The sequence below is a fragment of the Lygodium microphyllum genome, chromosome 2 (assembly GCF_053477565.2).
Source record: "Lygodium microphyllum isolate KBCC chromosome 2, Lygodium_microphyllum_v1.1.10, whole genome shotgun sequence".
Taxonomy (NCBI): domain Eukaryota; kingdom Viridiplantae; phylum Streptophyta; class Polypodiopsida; order Schizaeales; family Lygodiaceae; genus Lygodium; species Lygodium microphyllum.
The window spans coordinates 138,793,577-138,820,450 of NC_141136.1; the positions used below are offsets into that span (position 1 = coordinate 138,793,577).

General features: G+C 40.6%; 1 protein-coding gene across 2 annotated transcripts in view; it reads right to left on the reverse strand.

The window, feature by feature from the left end:
* TWN2 (valyl-tRNA synthetase / valine-tRNA ligase (VALRS)) overlaps positions 1-26,874 on the reverse strand; it is a 169,857-nt gene that overhangs the window by 9,977 nt on the left and 133,006 nt on the right. For both annotated transcript variants that reach the window (XM_087699063.1, XM_087699072.1), the window contains one exon: positions 24,029-24,086. In XM_087699063.1, coding sequence (XP_087555189.1) covers positions 24,029-24,086 — 58 coding nt within the window. The remainder of the gene's footprint in view (positions 1-24,028; positions 24,087-26,874) is intronic.

Here is a 26,874-nt window from a genome sequence, read left to right on the forward strand (position 1 = left end):
CATATACATTTGATGATGAACTTGTATCACTGTTGTTGAAAGAGGAGCCATAGTTGCATTTGTACTATGTACGGACTAGTTCGTTCCGTACGGTTCGTACCGTACCATATGGTACGTATCCATACCATTTTGTACCAAAGAATAGGCTATTTTTGGCCTTTGAAGACTACACCATACAATATCTTCCAACTCCTAAGCCTTATGTTTACTATCATAATTCCAAGTCTCTCTAACATACAAACACACTCTCTCTCTCTCCCAACTTCCAAGATAAGTATGCAATTTCAACACACACACACGCACGCACGCACGCACGCACAAATGAAGAGCCTGTTTGTCCATCCACCCTAAACTTTGCCTGGTTCTTTGATGTATTACATATACACTCCCATTTGTCTTCTAGTAGCACATTGCGCATGTTGTGCGTGAGGTTTTTTCTTGTTATCCTCATGTATTCATCGGTAGGTTTTGCAATTAAGGGATTTGAATACTTGGTATGCAAGCTGAAAAAGGAGTTGTATGGTTTAAAGCAAGCTCCCTAAGCTTGATATGCAAAAATTGATGTCTTTTTGCCTAGCCAAAGGTTCATTAATAGCTCATTAGAGTCTACTCTTTACGTTTGCAAAGAGGGCAGATCCTTGCTCATCATATGTCTTTATGTAGATGATCTTTTGCTCATAGGGACATTTGACCACATTTCAGCATTCAAGAAAATTTTGTGGCAAACTTTTGAAATGTTAGACTTAGGGTCTTTGCACTACTATTTGGACATTTAGTTCATTCATGATGCTAGAGGCATTGGATTCTCACAGTCTAGATATATTGGTAGACTCCTTGAGAGGTTTGGCTTACAGGATTCCAAGAGCATCCCTCCTCCCCTCCTCTCTCTATCTCTCTCTCTCTCCAAACTGATTGCCAAGTCTCTCTCTCTCACACACACATACACACACAAAAGAATGAAGAGCTTGTTTGTCCATCCACCCTAAACTTTGCTTTGTTCTTTGATGTATTACATATACACTCCCATCTGTCTTCTAGTAGCACATTGCGCATGTTGTGCATGAGGTTTTTTCTTGTTATCCTCATGTATTCATCTTATTAACTCAAGTGACATTGCTATTTTAGCTCTAAATATGTGTTCTATTATCTATAATCCAAAATAACAAAGTTTTTGGTTTTTTTTTTCGTACTAATATCGTACCGTACCTTATAAAATCATAAGGTACTAATTAGTACTGTATTTTATTGTACCGTACCATATCGTACCTGACAACCTTGAGAGGAGCAATCACAGGTCAATTGCTCTAATATGACTATGGGTAATCAAACATTTATAGCCAGCCATAAAAACAAGAAAAAATCATGGCAGCAAACAAACTCTAAGGGCAAAGGCAAATCAACCTTTTCTTCAAACTCTCAAAGCACTAAGAATGAGGATATAAAAAGAAGAGACACAACTATTGCAAGTAAAAGAGCCATTGTAAAAGAACCAAGTGATGAACCATATATATATCTTTGGTTGTTTAGCATATGCTTTGGTATGACCAAAAAAGACATAATCTTCAAGATAGAGCTAGCAAATACATTTTCATTGATTATAATACAAACAGTAGAGATTATCGTTTGAACCGGCCCTTTATATATATATAAAGGCCCAATCACTCTTTTCAAATGACAAAGGTCTATGGTCATGATCAATTGCTTTCTTTTGCTTCTTTTGAGTCTTTTGTAGATCTATCTTTACTCAAGCATAAGCTTCATCTATACTCTTGATATCCCAAAAAGTTGCTTATATCATGCAAGGTTCTCATGTAAACATGAGAAAGAACGTGAGAATGACAATTCTTTGAACTAACAAAATTGATTAATTTTCACCATGAAAATTACACACACACACACACACAGAGTCGACACCATGTTGAGAGGGGAACCCGCCTCTTCCCCTTTACAAGAATTTATTGAAACAAACAACCAACACCGAGTGTCTGAACCATATACAAAAGGGCCAATTTGCTACCATTCTAAAAACTAGGGTTTTTGAAATCCTAATTTTTGTAAACTACAAGAAGCAAACTGATTTTCTTCTTTAGTACTTGGATTAGATGAAGCTAAGTAGAAAGTGCTTCTTGGATGAGAGATAAATACAAGAGTACAAAGCATGTGACTGAAATTTCAGCATGAGAGTCCATCCCAAATGAAGAGAGAGACCTCAAATGTATGGGTATGAGGCTTAGGTGCTTAAAAGTGAAAAGTAAAGGTTACAAATGACAAGTATTTGCTGAAAATAACAAGTGTAGGGATACTTGTCTATTTAAAATGACACATCTCTGATTCTAGATGCCACATCGCTTTTCTAAAAAAAGAAGCGTCTAAACCTTCTACTCTAGAAATCTCTCAATAGTTCTTGAAGATAAAAGCAACTTTCAAAACTAGACCTCGTAAATTTTAGAAGTCACTAAATTTAGATTCCATAGAGCTTTCATTATATAGATTCATCAATTCATGGTTTGTTTCTTTGATCATAAGGATATAGTTTCACTTTCCGAAACCACTCATTATGTATGTTTCTAGTCAATTAGACTATTTGAGTATAAAAGTCTTAGCCATTTTGAGCTTTTAATTAATTTGACCACCTAGCTAAACAATCAATTTCACTTGAAAATCCAATCAACCCAAGTATAATTATAGGACATTCCAACCATTGACCATCTTTAAATAGAAAAAAATGAATATTTAATTTTATTTTGAAATACTCACATAATACAAATAGCCTTTCAAAGCTCATGAGTATCAAATTAATTTGAATCATTGAGTCGCTATGTCTTGGTGGCAATTTACACACAAAAGGTTAGTTACACCTCAAATGAGACCAGATCCATATTACTTCCACTTTTGTAGGATCCATTCTAGCACCGTCTTTTGAGACCATTTCTAAGAAGTGAATCTTTGACATGAAGTTTTTTTTTTTTTTTTTTGGTTGCATTACAAGGTAGCTTGTGTTTTCCGAGTTTCTCGAACAAAGTACTCAAATTCATTTAATGATCTCCCTTTTTCTTTGAGTAGACTATTATGTCATTAGAGAAGAATGTGCCAATGAAAGACCTGTAGGGTCGATAAATTCGATTCATCATGTGATTCAATGTCATTGTTGCATTTGTAAGCCCAAATGGCATGACCAAGAACTTTTTAAACCCAAAAGTGGTCATAGAAGCTATCTTATGCACATCTTTTGGCCCATCGCATATGCTTCTCAAACAACTTAATTTGAGTAAGAAAAATATTGCATAATATAATGATTTGCATGTACAACAAAATGAGCCTCTAGCAAGCAGTGTTTCCTAATGAAAAGAGCATGAACTTTTCTCAACACCTTGTAAAATTCTATTCTCATATGCCACAACATGGCCTTGCGGCATGAGTACTATACTAGTGTTGTTTGCAGATGTATCAAATTGAACAATGAAAGCTTTTAGGAGATTTGACAAGTTCAACATTGGATTCAAATTTTCAGCTTACTGAATGCTGCAATTCACTTATCAAGGCATGTGAATGGAGCTCCCTATTCTGCAATGCATGAACGAGTGATGTAATTTCAACAAAGTGACATATATCATGCAAGGTTCTCAATTGAGACTAGTTGCCTATTGCTTCCGCTTTTGTACGATCCATTTTAATACCATCCTTTGAGACAATATGCCCTAAGAAGTGAATCTCTGACATGAAGAATTCACTCCTTTTTGTGTTAATAACCAACTTTTGTTTTTTGAGTTCCTCAAATAAAGTAGTCAAATGCATCAAATGTTTTGCCTGATTCTTTGATGTTAGTTACTGCACTAGTATACAACCAATCACAATTGTACAAATCCACAGTTATCAAAATGCTACTCACTACACTAGTAAATAACTGTAGGTCAATCATAGAAGTATTTGTAGGAAATTCGAAAGATCTCTAGACCGCCTCTAAATATCAACATACATATGCATTACACTTACTGGTAATTGTATTGACAATTGTGTCTTTACTCTCTTCACTATCAACTCTGTACTCTCAACCGAGCTTCGATCTTCCCCATCTCACATTTGGTATTAGAGTAGAGATTCAACTCACCTTCACCTTAGGCTCTATCAGCCCAAAGCTCCTCAGCTCTTGCACCTTGTCCTTTGCAGCCCAACTACCCCTGACAACGACTATCACCACCTTGTTCAGCTCAGCCCCGCCGTTTACGGCTTACACCCCCACGCCCTGGCCTAAAAACAACACAAGTACCACCAGTAGCAACGTCGACAACAAGTGTGCTGCCTACAACGCCTCCACTGCCTTGGATGTCAGCGCTAACGTTGTCGACACCCGCTCCAACCTACCTCCGTTACTTGCGCCTTGGTCTTGCGCTACCTGCAATACAACTGTTTGTGTTCTTTGCTCCAACTCGACTGTCTCCTAAGCGTTGCGCCTAGTTTCATTGCCACCTCTCCACTAAGCCTACTAGCATAGCGCTACTCCACCGAATAGTTAACTCCAACAAGCTATCGATATAGAAAGTAATAAATACAATTTTTAAATTTATACAAAATTTTCAATATCAGAAAGGGACTTCTTACCCAAGCAATCTCGTGACTTGGATATACTTCTAGCAGTGATTTCTTGGAAAGCGACCCCAGAAATTTGAGGCCTTTTGATTTAGTGCAACATTGGTACATATACTACAGAGTCAATCATAAATAGACTGAAATTGTGCATGTTGAATAGGAAATTTGCTCAATTTTGGTTTTGACTGGCATACTATGTTATGGACTCTATGAGTTAGATGCTTATTCAATTGATCACTTGGTCTATTTAGTATCTACTCTTACTCTTGCTAGGCAATGGGTAGAGTTATGGCATGCTTGCATAGGGCATGTCAATTATGGTAGTTTGATGCTTATGCAACATACTCAGATGCTAGATGGCTTACCTCTCTTAGAGAGACTTCTTGAGTATATTTGTGAGAGATCCATTTTGGGAAAAATGCATTGATTCTCATTTCCTCATGATGTTGTTTTTGGGACAAACGCCAGATTACAAATTGTGCATTTAGATGTATGTGGACCTATGCAAACAACGTCATTGGGTGGATTTACTCGTTTTTGTTGGATCTACTTATTGGTAAAAAAGTCAGAGATATATGATTTAAATTTTTAGCTTTTATTGCACTTGCTGAAAATCACATTGGTTGCAAGATTAAGACTCTCCGTTCAAAACCGAGGAGGGGAATACATATATTTCATGATGCTGGATAATTTTTTGAAACAAAAAGGCATTGTTGATTAGTATACTATTGCATATACTCTACAACAGAATGGGGTTGCAAAAAGAAAGAATCGTCACTCATGGAGATGGCTAAATCTATGCTGAAAGCTAAGAGTTTACCACATGGATTTTGGATGGAAGCAGCTATGTCTGCTTGTCATGTTTTGAACAAGTGTCCTACTAAGGCATTAAAAAATGTTACACCTTTTGAGGCTTGGAATAGCTGGAAACCTTTAGTTGGCCATTTTCCTACTTTTGGGTGTCCTTTGTATACACATATTCCCAAAGTACTAGAAAAGTAGTTGGACAACAAGGCTCTTAAATGCATTTTTGCAAGGTACAACAATGAGAGAAAAGGATATAGATTGTTTGATCCTGTTTCCAAGAAAGTTTGTGTCAGTGTAGGGATGCGGTTTTTGATGAAAAATCAGAAGTATCCCTTGCTGGTTTTGATACATATCAGGCTACCAATTATTTGTTTGAAGGGCTGTTGCCTATTTCTTTTGGTGATACAACTGGAGCTCCAATAAACGAACACAATATTCAGCCAGCTGTTCCATTGAGCAATGCAAAAATTCAGCCTATGTTTGATCTGAATACTCAGCAAGATGCTGAAATTGAGGTTCAGTAGCAGCTTGTACGTAATCAAGAATCTAGGTAGATGCTTGGATGGTACTTGCAAACTATGAAAGATAGTCATTTGGATGCTCTTATTGCTAATATGATCATGCTAATAAGATGGATTTTGTTATGGCAACACAAACACTTGATGATGAGGAGTCTGAATGTTTTGAGGATGCATAACAAAGTGCATATTAGATGACAACAATGCAAACATAGGATCTAGTGACATTGCCTGTTAAGAAGATAGCCATTGGTACAAAGTGGGTCCATAAACTGAAAAGAAATGCAGATGGATCCATTGATAAGTACAAAGCTAAACTTGTGGCCAAAGGCTATGCCCAAAAGAAAGGCATTGACTATGAGGAGACATTTGCTCCTACATCCTGTATGACTATCATTCGTTCTATGGTTGCTTTGGTTGCCTATCACGGTTGGACTGTGCACTAGCTTGATATTAAGATTGCATTTTCACATGGGAAATTTCAAGAAGTGTATATACAACAACCCATTGGTTTTGCAATTAAGGGATCTGAATACTTGGTGTGCAAGCTGAAAAAGGCGTTGTATGGTTTAAAGCAAGCGCCCTAAGCTTGATATGCAAAAATTGATGTCTTTTTGCCTAGCCAAGGGTTCATTAATAGTTCATTAGAGTCTACTCTTTACGTTTGCAAAGAGAGCAGATCCTTGCTTGTCATATGTCTTTATGTAGATGATCTTTTGCTCATAGAGACATTTGACCACATTTCAACATTCAAGAGAATTTTGTGGCAAACTTTTGAAATGTCAGACTTAGGGTCTTTGCACTACTATTTGGACATTTAGTTCATTCATGATGCTAGAGGCATTGGATTCTCACAATCTAAATATATTGGTAGACTCCTTGAGAGGTTTGGCTTACAAGATTGCAAGCCAGCTTGCACACCGATGGAGACAAGACTCAAGTTATCTTTGCATAATGATAGTGATTTGTTTGACATCCATACATATGCTCGAGCAATTGCATGACTTATTTGTTTATGCAACACAAGGCTAAATATTTAGTTTGGAGTTTTAGATCTCAGTAGATATATGCATAACCCGCGCATGTTACATTGGCAAGCTATGAAGCATGTTTTTCATTACTTGCACGGTACCAGAACTTTGGGATTGCTTTATGCCAAGGGGGGACCCACTGCAACTACATGCTTACAATAATTCAGATTGGTTGGTAATTTTGATTCACGTTATTATAGGAGTGGAAGCTATTTCTTTCTTGGCTCATCATGCATCTCTTGGCTTAGCAAGAAACAATCCACTATTGCTACATTGTCTTGTGAAGTTGAATATAAGGCAGCTTTCATTACCACTGTTGAATGCGTATGGTTGAGACGTTCATTGGCTGATCTTGATGGATTTTTGTATGGAACCTACTCCTTTGTTTACTAATAGTCAGAGTGCCATTGCAATGGCATGGAACCCACTGTTTCATGCACACACGAAACACATAGATATCCCATATTACCTTGTCAGAGAGAGGCTACATGCAAAAGATATAAGCCTTGTCTACTATTGCCCTACCACCAGTAATGTGGCAGACATCTTCATTGAAGCTCATGCTCATGACAAATTTAAAGCATTTCGCAATGCTTTAAATTTGATTTCCTTTGGTGGATGATCCTTGTATACTACTATCCTACCACTAGTAATGTGGCAGACATCTTCACCAAAGCTCATGCTCATGACAAATTTAAAGCATTTCGCAATGCTTTAAATTTGATCTCCTTTGATGGATGATCTTGGTATACTAATTACTTTTCACTCTAGGAGGTTTGCTGGATTTGACTCACGTCTACGCTCATAGAGGAGTTTTTGTGATTTGCGGTAAGACAGTGGGGCACTTTTTACTCTCCTTATGAGAGGTTTTTTCCCCCAATTATATTCACTTTTATTTTATGTACTTATTTTGCACAGTTCAAGCAGTTATCGTGTTTTACACCTTTCGAGTGTGAACACACATTAACAATCCTAAGGTTTAAGGGTTGTACTTTGCACTTGCATTACACTCTTTGGTAATTCTATTGGGAGTCATGTCTTTACTCTCTTCACTGTCAACTGTATACTCTCAGCTGAACTTTGATCTTCCCCATCTCACACAAATAGCTTCAACCTATAAGCCACCTCATTGATCTGCCCATAACACTATATGCTGAGTTTAGGGAAAAGACCCTTTTTACCCTTTATTTTCTTTAATCTAGCCTTACCAAAGTGTAACAAAAGCCCAAAACCCCAATCACCCTCTCCAAATGCCAAAGCTCTACAATCACAATCAACTGCTTTCTTTTCCTTCTCTCGAGTCTTTTGGAGAGCTATCTTTACTTTAGCATAAGCTTCATCCATACACTCGACACCTTGTCGGCCTCAAAGAGCTTATCCTTGATATGCAAAATGAGTAGTAGTTTCTTTCCCCCTTCCACAATCTCAAATGGTGCTTTGTCTCTAGAACTCTGCACTGTGTTCTACCTTATGCCCAAAGAGGCAAAAACTTTCTCATTTGGTTTGATGCTCTAACAGATAACATTTCAAATGATGTATGACAGTAGCATTTGCCTCTTCAAACTACCCATTTGTCTATGGATAAAAGAAAGACGAGAAATTTAGGATCATACCCATATTTTGAATAATGTCTCTCGAGAAGAGCTTTGTCATGTGAGGTTTGTTGTCACTCACTCACAATAGACTATGGCATGCCATGATATTTAAAGATGTTATTCATGAACAATCTTGCCATGCAATCCAGAATAGACTATGGCATGCGATGATATTTAAAAATATTATTCATGAACCTTATGAACAATCTTGCCATGTGATTCACAATTATCTTTTTCCTCGCCGAAATGAAATAAATCCATATGTCATTATTCCTTATAGGTGCCCTAGGAAGATGAAAGAAAAATTCCATATCTACTTTGTCACACAGTCTATGAAGAAAAGCCAAAGATTGTAACATATCCAATACCTTTTGTTGATCAACTTGACTTTTCAACATACACTGCATGTGCATACAAAGTGATCCATATCACATCTCAAAGCTGACCAATAAAAGTTAGTCTAAATTGCGTTCACTATAGCACCAATGTCACGATGCCTTGTGTAAGAAGGTGCATTTAAACCATAACCTTGGCCCTTAATTGCATTGTAACGCATAATCAACCATGCATCATAAGAAATCCCTCTCTAAAAGTACGATGCTCATAGTACTCACCATCCGATAACAAATCATAGACTCTAGTAAAGTCTTCATCCTTCGTATGCTGTGTCTTCATCTTATCTAACTCGTGATGATATGCTCGAGACATTGCTAAAACCTGTGGTTTCCTACACAATGGAGCAGCCACAATATTCTTTTTATCCTCTACATGTACTATCTAAAAGTGAAACATGGATAAGAAGTTGACCCATCACATATGCTTTTCAAAAAACTTAGTGTGAATAAGAAAATATAACAAAGTTTGATAAACTATTGATACAAAAAAATCAATCCCTAGCAAGTAGTGTCTTTGAGTGAAAAGAGCATGAATTACAACAAGCAACTCTTTCTCATGAATCTACAAATTCTTCTCAACACCTTGTAAGATTCTACTCTCATAGGCTATGACACGGCCTTCCTACATGAAAACTGCACCAATAGTGTTTTCACATGCATCACACTCACTAATAAAAGCTTTTCAATGATCTAACAAGATCAACACTCGATCAAAAGTCAACTCGTCTTTCAATTTATTGAATGCTGCAATTTTCTTATCAACCCATGTTAATGGAACTCCCTTCTTTTGCAATGCATGAAGGGTTGAAGCAATTTTATCAAAGTGGTGTATGAACCTTCTATAATATGAACACAATCCCTAAAAGCTGCCTACATCATGCAAGGTTCTCAAATGAGGCCGGATCCATATTGCTTCCACTTTTGTAGGATCCACCCTAGGACCATTTTTTAAGATAATTCCTAAGAAGTGAATCTATGACACGAAGAATTCACTCTTTTTTCATTAATAACCAGCTTGTATTTTCCTCAAAGTCGAATGCATCCAATGATCTACCTCATTCTTTGAGTAGACTATCATAACATCCAAGAATGTGCTGATGAGAGACATGTAGTGTTGACAAATTCAATCCATCATGTAATTAAATGTTGCACTTGCATTTGTAAGCCCAACTAGCATGATGAAGAACTTTTATAATCCAAAAGTGGTCCTAAAAGCTCTCTTGTGCACATCTTCTAACCTCAAACATATCTAATGATACCCACTTATAAGGTCTATCTTGCCAAACATTGCACTTCCCTCCTTTCAAACGCAATATCATCAATCCTTAGTATAGCAAATCTATTTTTGATGGTCTTGTTCAAGGCGTAGTAATCGATACACATTCGCCATGGACCCTCCTTTTTCTACAATACACATTCGCCATGAACCATGCTTTTTCTGCACAGTGAGTACAAGTGAGCAAGGTGATGATCTAGGCTGAATCTAACCTTTTTCCAATAGCCAGTTAACCTGACCCATTATTTCATGCCGTTGGGCAGCACTCACTCTATAGGGTGGTCTCTATTTACTCAGCAACCATGACCTCATGAGAACAGCTAACTGAAAGCAAAGCTGCCTAAAATTTGTTTGTATACTCCTTCAAATTAGAACAATGAATTACATTCAATTTCCGCCAAAACTGTTGTCACATTCATTTCAAAAGTAATGTGATCCATTGAGAACAGAAAGCCTATTTAAAATGCACCCAAGTTGTTGGTGCCTTGCCTTGCATCAAAAAGGTTGTCCACCATTGAAGTGCATTCCCTTTTAAGAAAGTGGTTACCTTGCACACTTTGCATTTGCTTCTCGAGCACCGATCAGATTTGTTGCTCACTATCCTAAAGGATTTTCAACATTTAGTGACTCAAAACTGTGTTGACTGCCTTTCTGGAGGGCATTCTTGTTTCTCTCTCCTATTAACACTGTTGTGTGGCATCTTTTACCATTTGCTTGTTCTTGTACACTGTTTTCAGGGAGTATAAACCTTGCTATCACACAATTGCAGCAAGCCAAAATGCATGTGTTTACACCTTGAGACCACCACAAGCTCACCTCCTTTACAGATGGTGATGTCCCAGCAAGGAAACCATGAAATTGGCCTTCAGAAGCCCAAAGGGTAATACACATTTTAACAAACACATATTTCAGCTTAACAATAAATTCAGTAAGAAAAATTCACATAGAATTGGAGCTAGATGCTCCTTTCTTTAGATTGTTGATGTATGCTCAAAATTGGTTACAAATGGGTGCATTTCGAACATTTTTTGCAACAAGCGATTCTCAAGTACACAATAACCTTGTCACCTTCAATGTTGGCCTTCAACCAACTATGGAGTGTTCAAAAAATGCAAAATGAACACTTCAGCCTTCCAAATCCTAAAAATTACCACCACTCAAATTTGCACAACATTAGCCCAGACAATTGTCCCAAAATGAAGATGCCTAGAAAGATCACTAGGCTTGAGATCGCAAAGGAAAATAAAAAAAGATCTCAGCCTATAGTGCAACATACCTAATATTTATTTCAAAGACAGCAACATACCTTGCTGTAAAGGGAGTTACAAAGCTCCCCAATTGATTTCCTACAATGTCCACAAGAAAGAAGAGAAGAATGACTATACTTAACTTGGGCTACTAAAAAATGAGACAAAAGGATCCCCAAAAAGCCAAGATAAGCTTTTCAAATAAGCAACCGGCTGCTCCTTAATTAGATCTTGCTTTTTATTATGGGGTAATTAGTGACTTGATCATTAATTGTAAGTGCACTAGTAATTGAACCAAACCTAAGCTCAAGGTCTGGTTTATAACTCGTGTGTAAGTTTTAATTTAATAAAAGTTTCACATTGCACCCTATTATCTTTTGCCTTGCTCTTGTACCACATAGCGTGTATACTCATCCATTGCATGCCTAGTGTCAAATCCTTCACTAGTTGTGCAATGGTGTTAACCCTCAAACGAACAATGAAAAATCTAGAAAATCTAAAGCAGAAGACGGGGCCAAGGCAAAAGCGAAACGAAGAATGAAGACATGCTAAGAAAAATTGGGAAACACAAGAAGTGTGAAAAAGTCCTAAATCACGGAGTGGTACTCAAGAAAAAACGCAAGTCGATACGTTTGTAAAAGAGCGCAAGGTGCACCATGATTTATTTTAAGAACGTCGGGCTCTCACCTATGCAAATTGTAAATGTAGATGGGCGGTAGGAAGGAAATTAGGAAGATAGGAGAACAATGGAAAAAATGACCTAGGCTATCGCCAGCCATGTAAAAAGGGGGATGAGCACCCAAATGGGATTTAGGGCTTTGTATATAAAGCTCAAGAGACGAATGAGAGCTCATTCTTCGAGTGTGTGGCAATAATAGACTCACTTTCTTATTTTCTTATCTTCACTTGCTTACTTGTGTGTACTTGAGGGAGGGAGGGAGTGTGAGGGAGTGAGTGTGTGAGAGTGAGGGATGAAGGAGATAAAGCTCTTCATTATCTCCTCTCTTATTCTTGTCTCCTCTTCTTTTCTCTTCCCTTGTCTCGCGTGCCGCTACGGAGGATGGAGCTTCGAGGTGGAGGCTTAAGGATGCTTGAGCTTGCATCAAGAATCGTAGAGCTATTGGAGTGCTTCAGAGCGGAAGTACCTCAATCGAGCATCAAGGTAAACTCACTACACTTGTAGAGAAAGATAGCGCGTCGCCTATGTGAGAGGTAGCCATTGGTGCTCGCTTGAAACACTTGAATAATAAGCGGTCCGTGGGTCTTGGCGGTTGAGCTTGTGCTCGTCTCTATATTTTGGTTTTGTTGCCGGGACCAACGGATTCAAGCTTGAGCGCTTGTGTGCTTCAAATCGAGCACTGAAGTAAGGGTTTCATGTATGAACTGGAGCGTGAGGTAGAAAGGAGGCTTTCAGTTTTACTCTGTGCTACAAGTAAGTATTTCTGGTTTTTGATGATCGGTTGAGTAGAAGAAATCAATTCAATACCTTGCTTTTGATTTTTGTTGCATTTAGAGTAAAATAGAAAGGAGACATCAAAGTGGGAAGTTTACAGTTCACTATTGTAAAATAGTCCTGCATATGGCAATAATAGGGTAAAATGGGGGAAAGAAAGGGCTCAGAGGTCTCAGAGTCGCAAGGAGGCCATTGAGAAGGCTAAGGTGCTGACCAACAAAGGTTTAAGGTCCTGAGTGACCAAGAAAAATCTCACTTACAATTCTGGCTTTGAGAGAGAGAGAGAGAGAAAGCTTGCAAGTCCAAGTATACGTCAAATCAATCGGAGCATATCCGGACTTTTTGCGAGATTTAGGTATATAGGATGCCCTTGGCCCACACCTTTTTTTGATTCTTGATTGTTGTTATAGGTAGAGGCAACATCTATGCTTAGATTTTTGACAAATAAGTGATTGATATGCGTTTTCACCGTCGGAATCGGACACCCTCCATAGTGTCTGATTCCCAAAATCACATCCATAAACCTGTCCGGTTCAAGAATAGGAGCGAGCGATCGATCTGATTTTCAAAATCGGACCCAGAGAAACCCACCCAATCCGATCGGCCACACCTGTCCGATTCTGAAAATTGGACCAACTTCAATTGGACACACAACCAGTCCGATCGGACGCTCGACCCGTCCGATCACGATGATCGGACAACAGAATTGAACCAACAACCTTGTTTGATCCGACGTACCCTAAGTTGGACCAAGCAACCTCGTCTAATTTCGAGAATCAGATACACCCAATCAGACCCCAACTCAAGCCGTCTAATCGGACACGGTTGTCCGATTCTTCGAATCGTACACTGGTAAATCACACGTTCCATTGCCGAAATCGGACACTGGTAAATTGAACACAGATTGAGAAGGAAAATCTGGGGATTTGACGAACCTCGTCTAAAGAGAAGCGTGACCCGCGCTGAAAGAACCCCTGAATATCTTACAAGTAGTTACAGAACTAGAAATTGTGGCCGAACAGCCTCGAAGGGTGTCTGACGCTGTGGACTAGTTGCAAGACCCCAACTCAACCCAAACTGGGCCAAACGAGATAGAGCAGCAAAAAAACCTTGGAAGCTGGCAAGAACAGTTAGGAGCCGAATACACGACCCTGTTAAGTCAACCCATAGACAAGAGAGCCGAAGCTACACGCACTTTGTTTTTTCACTCACTCTAATTTTCATTACTAGAAGCACAATTAAGAAAAGCTACAAGCCTGATTTCGCATAGCACACAGAAAAGTACACACATGCTCACACACACAAAGTGAGGGTAAGTTAAGGACTGGTTGTAAGTAACAAGGAACACACTTGGACTTAAGAACTTGAAGAAATCCACCAGTAAGAGAAGACCCAAAGACATAGGAGGAGCAATTATATTAACTGCTTCAATGACATCACCCCAAGCAGTCTTCAATCCCGTCTCAGAGTCGGGATCTTCAAGCCGATCAGTTAGCTTCTCTTGAAGAAAAGGATCTGCAACCTTCAGAAACAATTCAATCTTCGGACTCTCCATATTCTGCTGATCATCAAGATCTAGCTAAGCAAATTTGCTTTCAAATTCGCGGTGAAGAGCAGTGGCAGTTAATCCCTTATTGGGCCTTTCAACCCATTCAGTGAAGATTTTCTTCGTCATGAGGCTAGAATTTTCAAGAAAGAATTCTTCTCGAAGAGCCGTCTTGAATGCAGGCCATCCCGCATCTTTTTGAAAAAGACCATGAATCCGGTCCTGGAGGCCATGCAAGACCAAATGGGCAAAGTATTGACTCCAAGCATGGTGAGGGAGGGATTCAAGGTTAGAAGAGGGAGAAAAGAATGGAGTTTGATAAGTCTTGGGTTTTAGAGATGATTCAGTTGGAGAAGAAGACCTCAAGCTTTTTCATATACTTAGCATACATGAATGGAATTAAAGACTTTGACTCGATTACATCAAATGCATATGAGGTTAATAGACCAATACATATAGAGCTTTTATCTTAGATTTAATCCAAATACATATTTCAAATGCAAGCCCAACTGGTTTCAATTTCATGAATGCCAATGAACATCAACTCCAAGATACAAGTATTTGAGTTGTAGACTCCACTAGAATTAGGAATGCGAGAAATCTAGAGAGTGCTAGCACTAGTAGACGGAAATCGGTCAAAAAGCGAGGGCACTAGAAGGAGACCTCATGCTGAGCGAGCTCTTGATAAAGCAGTTGCTAGATAGCACAGCCACAGAACAAAGTGCCGCAGCTCTGGCAACATCACTACTGACACGGTTGGGAGTCAATCGAGACTCTAGGAGCCAATAAAAAATCCCTGTGGTAGCAAAGTAGCTGGATAAATACCAAGCAATCGACGACCCATACAACTTTGTGGAGCAATTTGAGCAGGTCTGCGAGGCCAATGCCCTCATTGATCCTACTCAACGCTCCCAAGCCTTCAGACTGGGCTTAGGCGACAAGGATTGGACTTGGTATACGAGTCTAGATGCTACAAAGTGTACCGATTTCAATGGCTTGAAAAATCTCTTCATTAAGAGATTTTCCAAACCCGAATACTCCGATAACCTGTTGGTGCGACTTATGAACATCAAGCAGAAAGAGAGAATATTCGAGACTATGTGATCCACTTGAGGAGCCTCTTCAAGAGAATTCCCATGGGTGAGAGACCCACTGAAAGAGCAATATCCATGGTATTCATCAACAGAATTCGAAGCGAAGCACTCTACAAATCCTTGGCCGGTAAGTCAAGCTTTCAGTGAGACACACTGGTAAGGGTTTTTAAAGAAGCTATTAGAGTGGATGACCAGCTCAAGAAAAGAGGCTCCAGAGGCTCGAATCAAGAAGAGTCCAGTACCAAGAGTTCCAAAAGAGCCTCAACGACGAGTAAGAGAGCAGACTCAACCAGAGATGAGGATAGACATAGCCAAACTATAGGAGATGATGAGACAACCAACGCGCCTAGATGTCCAATGTGTGTATTGTGACGGAAACCATTTTCAGGACCCCAGGTCACGACTTTGTGATAATTTGGAACAACGCAAGAGAAGGTAACTGCGGAGAGCCAGGAGACGGATCCATCTAACACCATATTCAATTTTAAAAATGGATCTGCCCATCAACCTCTCTTCCCACCGAGATCCATCCAACACCATCGCCAATTTGGAAGGCATAAATCCCTCCAACACCATGGATCATATCCAATGTAAGGGCCTTTCAGTTCCAAAAATCCCTCCAACACCAGGGATCCCTCCGACACCAGGGATCATATCCAACGCAAGGGTCTTTAAGTTCCAAAAATCCCTCCAACAGGTCCATAAATCTTTCCAACACCACGGATCATCTCCAACTCAAGGGCCTTCAAGTTTCATAACTCCCTCCAACACCAGGGATCATCTCCAACTCAAGGGCCTTGAAGTTCCATAAATCCCTCCAACACACCTTTCAACACGGCTTGTACACAAACTCAAAAAGCCACTTGGGTACTCTAGCAGTAGAGTCCGACTCACCACCACCAATAAGTGCCATGGGATTGACACTCAACTAGGAGGGAGGTAATGTTAACCCTCAGACGAACAATGAAAAATCCAACAAATCTAAAGCAGAAGACAGGGCCAAGGCAAAAGCGGAATGGAGAACGAAGGCACGCCAAGAAAAATCAACAAACACAAGAAGTGTGAAAAAGTCCTAAATCAAGGAGAGACGCTTAAGAAAAAGCACAAGTCAATACTTTTGTAAAAGAGTGCAAGGTGCACCATGATTTATTTTAAGAGCACCGTGCTCTGAACTGTGCAAATTGTAAATGAAGATGGGTAGTAGAAAGGAAGCTGGGAAGATAGCAGAACAATGGAAAAAAGAGCCTAGCCTATGGCCAGCCATGTAAAAAGGGGATGACCGCGCTATCCACAAGTTGCTTCTCTTGCTATGAAGGTTGCACATGTGAGGTGCACATGTGAGATTAAGTTAGATGTGTATCTAGGTCAAATCTTGGTTATCAATATCAAATTTCTCATTGGAAATGAATTTTGGTGTCCTAGAGATTAGAGATTTAAATCATTAATGTCTGAAACTAAGGTTTGTGGAATGTTTCAACAGTTTGCAACTCAAAGGGGTTAATAATTTAAAATTAAGAGCAAGGAGGATCATTTTTGCATGTGGAGCCTCTAGTGAAAATCAACATGTTCAAAATGTCAAGTTTCAGTCAATTTTGGGATGCATGCATGCATAACTTACATGTTGGGCCATTTTTCTCCCGATTCCAGTTGTTTGGGGTAGATTTTAGGGTGAAGGGATTGAGGAATGGGATGAGAGAGAGTAAATAAGCCATCAAGGAGAACAAAAACCTGATCTATGGCACTTTGGAGGGCTGAAATAGCAAGGGAATTGTTGTGCTAGCACTTTTGTAACAGTAAAGTCACAATTTCTTGTAATTTACGAAGCCACTTTGCCTTTTATACGTGCTCAGGTGTAAGCACACCCTTAGCACATGTAGTTTAGTACTTTACATAAAACTATCACTAAAACCTACGAAAGAGACAACTCTTTGTACCTACATGTCGTGCATCTCACTCTCTACTGCTACACACACACACACACACACACACACACACACACACACTCTCTCTCTCTCTCTCTCTCTCAGCCATTGCCGAATATCGAACCTTCACTACACGTTGGCCACCACAAATTGGCATTAGAGCTGAAGGTTGCTTGCCTCTCGAGTTCTACGTAGGTTGCAGGCCACATCAACAGACAAGCAACATGTTGCAGGCCACGCAGACTGTAGGCTCCGTCAATAGGCAAGCAACATGCAAGCAACGATACGCAAGCAGGGTAGTTCAGCTATGTGACAAGGCAGTTTCGTGGCAGCTCCTAGCAGCAGATTGCACGCAACATCTTGATGGTCAATATCCTTTTCTCTAAGGCAGAACATTTACGTTTTTGTTAAAGGTTCATCCTTGGTCAATTTTGTCGGGTATCAAACGCACGACTTGACAAATCTCAAAGATTTAGCATGCATTTACTCGTATAATTTGGGGATTTTGACACTCACATTCGAAAATCAAAGCGGAAATTTGGGATTTAGATGCAGGTCTTTATTTAGGGGTGTAAATGCACAATTTTCTTTCTTCAGCTATTTCCCCCTTTCTTTAATAAACTATTAGCTGTTCTCAGCCATTCCGAGCAGATTGAGGGTGGATAGCAATGTATATGAAATAGCTGCAATTGAAGAAATTACAGCTGATCTGAAGGGGAAGATCATTCACAATGAAGTTGATTTGCATGCAAGTGTTCTCAATTCACTTTGCACACAAAAATGTATCAAAAATGAGGGGTAAATTGGATCCTAATGCTTCTGGTCATTGGTGACAGCCCAAAGTAATGGAATTTGTAGAGAGATCACTTAAATCAGGTCATCTAACAGCCTATTTAAGATGAAAGGTTGGTTTCACCTAGAAACACAAAGACCCAATTTCACTGTATTATTACCATATCTCATTCATTGTCATAGATTGATTCTTTAATTCTCTTGCTTCATTCATTGCTAGTGATTATCATACACACTACATTGCCTCCACTATGAAGCATTCCGTTTCTTCATGAATCGGTCTTACTAACAAGCAAAACCACTCATGCATGCAAGCAAGAAAGGCCAAATACTTGTAGCATAATTTCTCAAACCAATCTTACTTGTTAGAGAAAGGTGGTGGAATCCTAAAATGCATAGATTCACAACAATTTAGAGCAAGAAATAAATTCTAAAACACATGGTGTACAATAAACAATTATCTAAGCCAATTCTGCAATAACATTTGGAACAATAAGTTGTCCTTCGTAACCAGATACCATCGAGTTTAATTTATGGTTTGATCCGATGTGCATCGGGGCACGAAGAGGGTCTTTGAACACTAGCACACAAGTCTCAAATGACCAAAGACATGAAACCGCAAATTGACCCTACATTACAAGCACACATGTGGACACCAATTGGGCCTTGAAAACTTGGATGCAAGTCAAGAGGAGAGAAAATTTCGGGTCAACCCGCCGTTCAGGTTTGTGCCTTGTCGTGCCTACCAAATTGCTGCCCGTTGAAGTCCTCCGGCCCACTACACTCCCCATTAGCTGGTCGCCCGTAAACTACTGCCCATCACACACCTGGTCCACATCAATTGCAGTCGCCTGCTCCAGTCGACTGTTGCTCTTGCTACCCACACATCACATTTGCTGGAGTGGCCCGTATCAAGTTGCCTACTCGCCTAGCCTGTCACACGCCTGCTGTCGCTGTGGTCCACATTGGACCTTCTGCAAGTCACGACTTGCTCGCCGTGGTCCACGCTAGACCTTCTACAACTCACGACTTGCAGCTTTGATACCAGTTTGTAGGGACCGGTTAGGCAAAGAGATCGAGACACACTGTTGTTACACGCAATTAGAGACAGAGAGAGAGCAAAGTAAAGAGTGAGCACGTTTGTAGATACAATGACAAGTGTGTACCTTTAGGTTTTTAGATAGATATATATATGTAAGTACAAGTGCTAAGGGTGTGTTCACACCCGAGCACATTTAAAAGGCACGAGGTCTTTTTTCCCGACACCATGTTTACCGAGTTTACTCTGTGCTCCTCCCCGCAAACCCTACTGTCTCGTTGGTACCTCATCTTTTGACATGGTATCAGACATGGATCTGCTCAAACAATGGCAAAGATCCTCCACTCCAGTGATGGCAAAGACCGGTGGCAGATTCGGAATCCATTTCTCTTCTTCTGTTGGTGCATCAAAATCTCGTTTTTGCAAGTTTCACCAATTTTCAGCTTATTGTCCACACCTCTTTCGCGAACGACATCACAGTCTGAGCTATCCCTTCCTGTCATCTACAGTCTGGCGCCTGTTTCTCACCTTCCACATGCAGTTTGCAGTTGTTTACTGCATAGCCATTGTTGCTGATCACTTTCCATTCAAAAAACAATCTCGTTCTTGTAGATTTCATGTATTTCAGCTTGTTGCCCACACCCTAGACACAGAGGACATCGCAGTACATAGTGCCCATTACTGTCTACAACAGTCTGGTGCCTGTTTCCAACCTATTCCACACTATTCGGAGCTCATTTTACCATGCTGACTGCTGATGTTGGTTTTTCCTCTATTTTTAGTCTTTCACTCTCCTCACCTGCGTTTTTCTACTGTTTTTGCAATCTCTTACTGCTGGTCGCATCCTCCTCCCACTGACAGCTCACTTCCAGCCCTCCCACTCCTTGCAGCAAACATTGCGATTCGTGCTTCACACTACCCTCACCCCCCTTGAGGCGGATATTGTTGTTCATGGTTCATGGCTAACCTCTTCCTTCCTCAGGAAGGCACACTAGTACCCATGGGTTCTTTACCAACACATGAACAAACTATTGGGTGCTCCTACTATGGCATCACCGAACACACCACCAATACTTGCCGACTTCGACCTTTGCTCCCTACCCCCCTAGAGTATATGTGTCTTCCACCAGGCACTGCTTGTGCCCCCTCTCCTTCGATCATTTTGCATCGGCTATCAGAGTACTATGCTCAAGGCAATAAAACGCATCTGATACGCACTAAGTCCTTTTGAGCACATGGAGGATCAATTGGCGCTTCGACCTCCCAGAGATCATTGCAATGCTAGCGGCAATCTTCTCCCACCCATTTTCAAGTACAATGGCTACCACAGCCCGCGGTTCTGCAATCCACTCCATCGAGAGACAGTGATTGTTTTATACCGTCTCCTCCTCAGTCTGCTCCATTGAAAGACAATGGTTACTCGACTCCTTCCTCTTCTTCGACTTCCCGATCCGCTCCATTGAGAAGCAACGACTCTTGCCCACTCATTGGTGAGTCTGAGCCCCACCCTTCACCCTAGCCTACTCAAGTTCGAGAGGCCACCTATGAGAGTTCTTCACCACCCCAGGTACCTTCTTCAGCACGACCGGCGTCACCTCCATCCTCAAACATTTTAAAGTCCGTGATCCATGAGTTTTTGAATTCCCTATCTAGCTCAAAGGAGGATTCAGAGGGGGCTGATCTTTCTTTGCCCTCCAAGGGGACATCTATATCTATTGCGACTTTAGAGGGGCTCTTATTCCTCCACTTTCAAAGCGGCTCCCCACCCTCCACTCAATCCTTCGCACATCCTGGCGGAGGTCTTTTATCTTCTTCTACCCTTGGATGGGGTGGCTTTCTTCCAGCAGTCATCTCACCTATGATTCCCAAGATCTCGTGGATCTATCTAGATTGGGTCCTTGGAGGTTCATCCACAACTTGGTGACGAGGCCTTCATATTCCTTCTTGCATGGATCCACGAAGCTAGTGGCTTCTCTCCTGAGGTTGAGTTTCGGGTTCTCCAGTTCACTCTATCTATTGTTCTTTACTGCAAGTTCCCTTTCAGGTGGAAATCTTGGATCTTAGGGATCCTCTGCATCTTCTTTCTCCTCCTTCTCTTGCCTTAGTCACTTGGAAAACTTGGAGCCAACTCCCGAGATTAAGTATGGGCATATCCTTATGGTTCTCGGCACCACATAAAAGTCCGACATTCCTCCTATGCATTGCATGTTTTCATCACCTTTGTACTAGGGCGCTTGGACAAGTGAACAATTTCCCCACGAGAAACACTATCCAAGTGGCACCTACTCCATGAGCATTCGTCAACATGTAGCGTTCCATCTCCACCTCACTCTTCTCTTTCTCCCCTTTTCGGGCCTGAGAGGGGGTGTTGAGAAACCCTTCACCTGTAGTTTGCGCTTTTGCGTTTCTGCGTTTTGTGTTTAGGGTTTGCAGCCCCAAAAAGGAGCGCCATCCTACACTGACTGTGCCTGTTTATAGGCTACTCTCTCATTCATTCCTCACGGCTGATTCATTCAGTCCATCACCTCTTCTCTCCAACCTCTCCACTGCTCTCACACCCCTTCAAGAGGACATCGTGGTTCCTGCACATTCACTCCATGATTCAGAACTTCATCATTCCATTCATCAGAGTTTCTTCTCTCTTCACTTCTCTTCTCCATGTTTGCAGAGTTCACTCCGTGTTCCTCCCCGCAAAACCTACTATCTCGCTGGTACGTCATCTTTTGACAACACAATCACGTTGAGATTTGAGGCACAAATCTCCAATTTCTTTCACCAGATCAGCATCAACTTCTCATGCAGGACACATGCCAAAATCAGGTCAGCTACCCCTGATCATGCTTTTACTGCAGTGGCCTGCATCAAGTGCTGCTGTTAGCCTCTGTTTGTGTCTCAAAACAGGTCGGAATGCAGCATTTCAATGCTGTTGCCAGCTAGCATTGCATGCTTTCCAGGAGCTATGGCTTGCTGCTGTTGACCCTCCTAATCAAGTCGTCTGCTGTCATTTTAGGATTTCCTGCTGTTTCCAGCCCCAATTCCTGCCCACATCAAATTCCCCTGGTGCCATGATGCTAGAACAGCTGTCTCTCTACCCAAAACTGAGAAATGCCCCTTGAACTCTGCCTGAAGAGCTATACAGAGCCTTGCATGGCATCTGAACTTACCCAACTGCCAAGTGTAAAACCTGTTCATGAAGACTCAGCCTAGACTTAGCCCACATCAAATTCCCCTGGTGCCATGATGCTAGAACAGCTGTCTCTCTACCCAAAACTGAGAAATGCCCCTTCAACTCTGCCTGAAGAGCTATATAGAGCCTTGCATGGCATCTCAACTTACCCAACTGCCAAGTGTAAAACCTGTTCATGAAGACTCAGCCTAGACTTAATTTCCGCAACAAAACTTAATCAAAAGTGGAAAATACAATCCATGTCCAGACTCAATTTTAAATTACTAGCATCTTTGAACTTGAAAATGTTAAAACTTTCCACAAACCTTAGTTTAGGACATTAAATCATTCAATTCTCTAACCCCCATGACACCAAAAGTCATTTCCAAGGGGAAATTCAATGTCCTTGACCAAGACTTATCCTATGCACTCCACTAGCAGCTGTCTAGAATTACTTTTGCCAATGTCTACCACTACCCAAGCTAGGATAGTCAATTACCATGACAAACATCCAACTTAATCTCACATGTGAACCTCCCATATGCACTACTCAAGTGTCACAATTTCTTACAAACATGGGATTTTGGAACTTTCTTCCATGCTGCCCCTCAAATGGCTTGGCATTATAGCCCATTATATTGGTTGTTCACATAACCATTGCATTGGTGATGTACTCAATTACTCTTTATAGACTTCCTTGTTCTTTGTATTTTACCTCAGGTTTTTACCAAGGTGTTATTAATAGAACTTTCTTTTCTTGAAAGTCAAAAAAGCATCAAGTTGAAAATTCACCTCCTCGTGACTATTATCTTATTCAATACTATTATAGTTTGCATACCACAAACATCTTTGCTTCAATTTCCAACAATCAGCCACAAACATGAAGAGAGGTTGAGACAAAATGTAAATCCAAGACTCTAATCACAAATAATTTCCAAGAACCAATTTTATTTATAAGATTGAAAACATGTACAATGGATCAAAAAAAGGAGCTGCCTGCAATGATGGATTCATTTTAATTCAAAATTAGGCATCTATCCTCATGTGGCCCTGTCCAAGGTCTATTACTATGGGAAATAAGTTCCATGGATTTTTGATAGTGTGGTCCTCAGCGAGGTGGCTGCTCCGTGTATGGAGACCATTCATTACACCCCACATGTACCCACTTCATGATTCCCTTCTATTGTCACTGTAGCCTTCTAGCTTCTTGGGTGGTATTTTAGATGTCTTTAAATCTACTTGGTTGTGGCCCTTATAAACATTTATTTTCTTTGATTGAAAATCCTGAGAGAGAAAGAGAGAGAGAGAGAGAGAGAGAGAGAGAGTGTGTGTGTGTGTGTGTGAGAGAGAGAATAATTGCTCTATAAATTAAATTCTTGAAATATTCAGCCAGCAGCATTTTGGAAATCAATAAAACAATTATACATACAAAAAGAGTATAATGCTCAAAGAGAAATAGAAAGACCACAAGTGAACACAATGGTCTAACCTGTAAGCAAGAGACAAAAAAAAAAACAAAAAAACAAAAAAAGCTTATTTTCTAATCATAAGACACAATACCTCAATATCTGATATAGCAGTTCTCAAAACACCATCCCAATTGACCAAACGATTGTCCCTGAACCACACAAACCATAAATTACAATTTACACCATAAGTACCCTCTCTCAAAATGAGATGAACCAAGGATCACTTGTATCTTTCATTTCATCTCCTAGGTCATGTTACAAAACTCAATTTTCTAGGCCAGTAAAGCATCAAAAGCTCAACCAATGACTTAACCTTAAGCAAAGAGTCAATAGAGACACTAGACAACAATCTTTACAAATACCAACTTGCCCCAACAAGTGCAAACATTGCATCTACAAAGCTACAAGGAGGGAAGATCTTCTCCTTAAGGACACAATAGAGACAGGAAATTGGAAATAAAGCTGAATGTAACTAAAGAGAGAAGCAAAAGATATTGTGCTAAAAAAAACAGATGACAAGAAGCTATGTTGATAAGTCTCTTGAACACTCCAAAATGATATGGCCACTTTGTCATTGTAGGTTAGAGAGAGAAGCTTCCCACTATTTTGCAATATGCTGATGCAAAAGGATTCCCATATTCAGGTAAAAAGGGTGCATGAAACACTAAACCTTGATTGGCTCACTTAAACACCCCAAAACTGAAACCTTGTTAAAATGAGTTAACTCTCCCACAACTGAACGCCCACACTTTGGTTGGTTCCTCATCTATGAATAGATGGTACACTTAGTCACTTGGGATCCCTTGATCATACTATTCAGCCCGCCCCATCCAGTCTACACCACCTCATGGCTGCCAGCTCCATCACCTGCCTATCCATCCAGAGGTTATTGCTGCTACGTTTGCAGCCCAGCTTTCTACTCCTACATTGCTCTTCACTCCTCCATTACCCTGCTAGTCACAATCTACAACCTGCTGGACAGACACCTTGACTGCTGCAGCTCCTGATAGCCTGTTCCCAGCTGGTGCCCTGCTTTCCAGCCACATCGACAACTACGTTTTCAGGCTTAATTAATCATCTGTCACTGGACAGCTCTTGGAGGACACACACTGCTTTGACACTCAGCTGCAAGCTGTGTGTTGCTGCCTGCCCACTTCTCTTAGTTCCGACTAGTGGTTGCAGCGCTTGGGATCCGTCTCCAATGGACATCACACTCCAATATGTTCCTCAATCCACTCCCACGAGAGCCATTGGCTGTTGGACAGCTTTGCCTTTGAGCATTTTGCACAAACATTGATTTACTTTCAGCATTCATTCAATTTCATTTAGAGTTTCTTCTTCTCTGTTATGTGTTTTTGTATTTTTCTACGAGTTATTATGTAATACCTAGAAATCAAGACAAAATAGACACCATTGAAACGGGGTGGTAACTGTGAAAGAAGAGTCATCACCATGTCTTCGGAAGTGATCACCTTCCCTACATTTTGTATTTGCATCTGAAGCTACCTTAGCTTCTTAATATGCTCCCGCATGGAAGATGACTTGTTGACACTCATGGTCCTCGTCTGCACTTCCAAAGAAAATCGCTTCATGACAGTCATGCGATTGTATATTTGATCAAGCTCCAACCATATCACTCAAGCCACCGTCAAATGCTCAATATGAGAGATAACAACTATAGTACATGAAAAAAATAAAAGTGAGCAGATGCGAGCATTGAATTTGTCCCAATGTGCCTGAGTCTTTGCCAACTCCACCTTATCATTGGAAGAGAGTCTAGACTCATCTCGCGAAGAAGGACGATGAATAGCCTCCGTAACAAGCTCCACCAAATCATAGGACTCCAAAATGGCAAGCATCATGACCCACCAAATGCAGTAATTCCTGTCATCGAGCTATTAATTTGATGGAAGAGCCCGTAAGATGAGCACTTTCCGATCCATGATTGCTTGAAACTTTGTCTCGGTCTCAGAAAACACCTTCAATTACAATGCCTACACAAAACACAAAAAGCAGCTCTATCTGACTATGAGAATATAGTCTGCTATGGCTTTTAACCGCTCGTCCCACTCCTTCACCCATTGCAGGCGATGAAAAGGTGAAATTTGCACTTCAAGGCCGAAAACGCAGCCTTCTTCTTTCTCTAACAGCAAAAACCAACAACACCTTCAATAAACCTTCTCCTTTCTTGCACGCCCACGCTTGCCTCAGCTTGTTTTGATGTGCAGCCCTCTTGCTTGCCCTTAAAAGGCGCTGAAGACGCAACCTTGTGTCATGCTAAAATCTCATCTTCAAATGGGTCCACCCTAGGTGAGTCCTTCAATGCTCTAATACCATGTCAAAGTGAAGCAATGCGGAAGCGAATGACCAAGACAAAGAGTGAACACAGACACAGAGAGAGAGAGAGAGAGAGAGAGAGTGTGTGTGTGTGTGTGTGATACAAAGAATTTGCAGTGAAGAATGCTATATAAGGATGTGGAAATATACACGGGTGCAGAGAGAATGTCTGTGTATGTCTCCACCTCGAATATCTCAATCTCTGTCAACCTTGAGGGGAGTCTCCACGGACTGCAGCCTGAAAACTTGGAGCAAAATTGGACACTCGAAAAACCAAGGCCAATAAATAGCCCAGCAAGAAAATGCCAACAATACCAAGTCGACTTGGACAGAAAATCTATGCGACCAGCTCTCCGACTACATTCTCTCGATCACCTAACACATCAACTACCATGTGGCACTCCTACGGCACCTATTGCCTGTTGTACCTATTGCTCCTGCCTGTCCAGGGAATGTCCAAGCTCTAAAAGCATTATGATTGGTGGTTGGGTGATAATGATAAGAATCGTGGATGAAAGTGAGGGTGCTGACAACAAGTCCTATAAGAGATTTTTGGACATCTGTCCTATTGTCAAAAATAAAATGCTTTTCATAGATAAA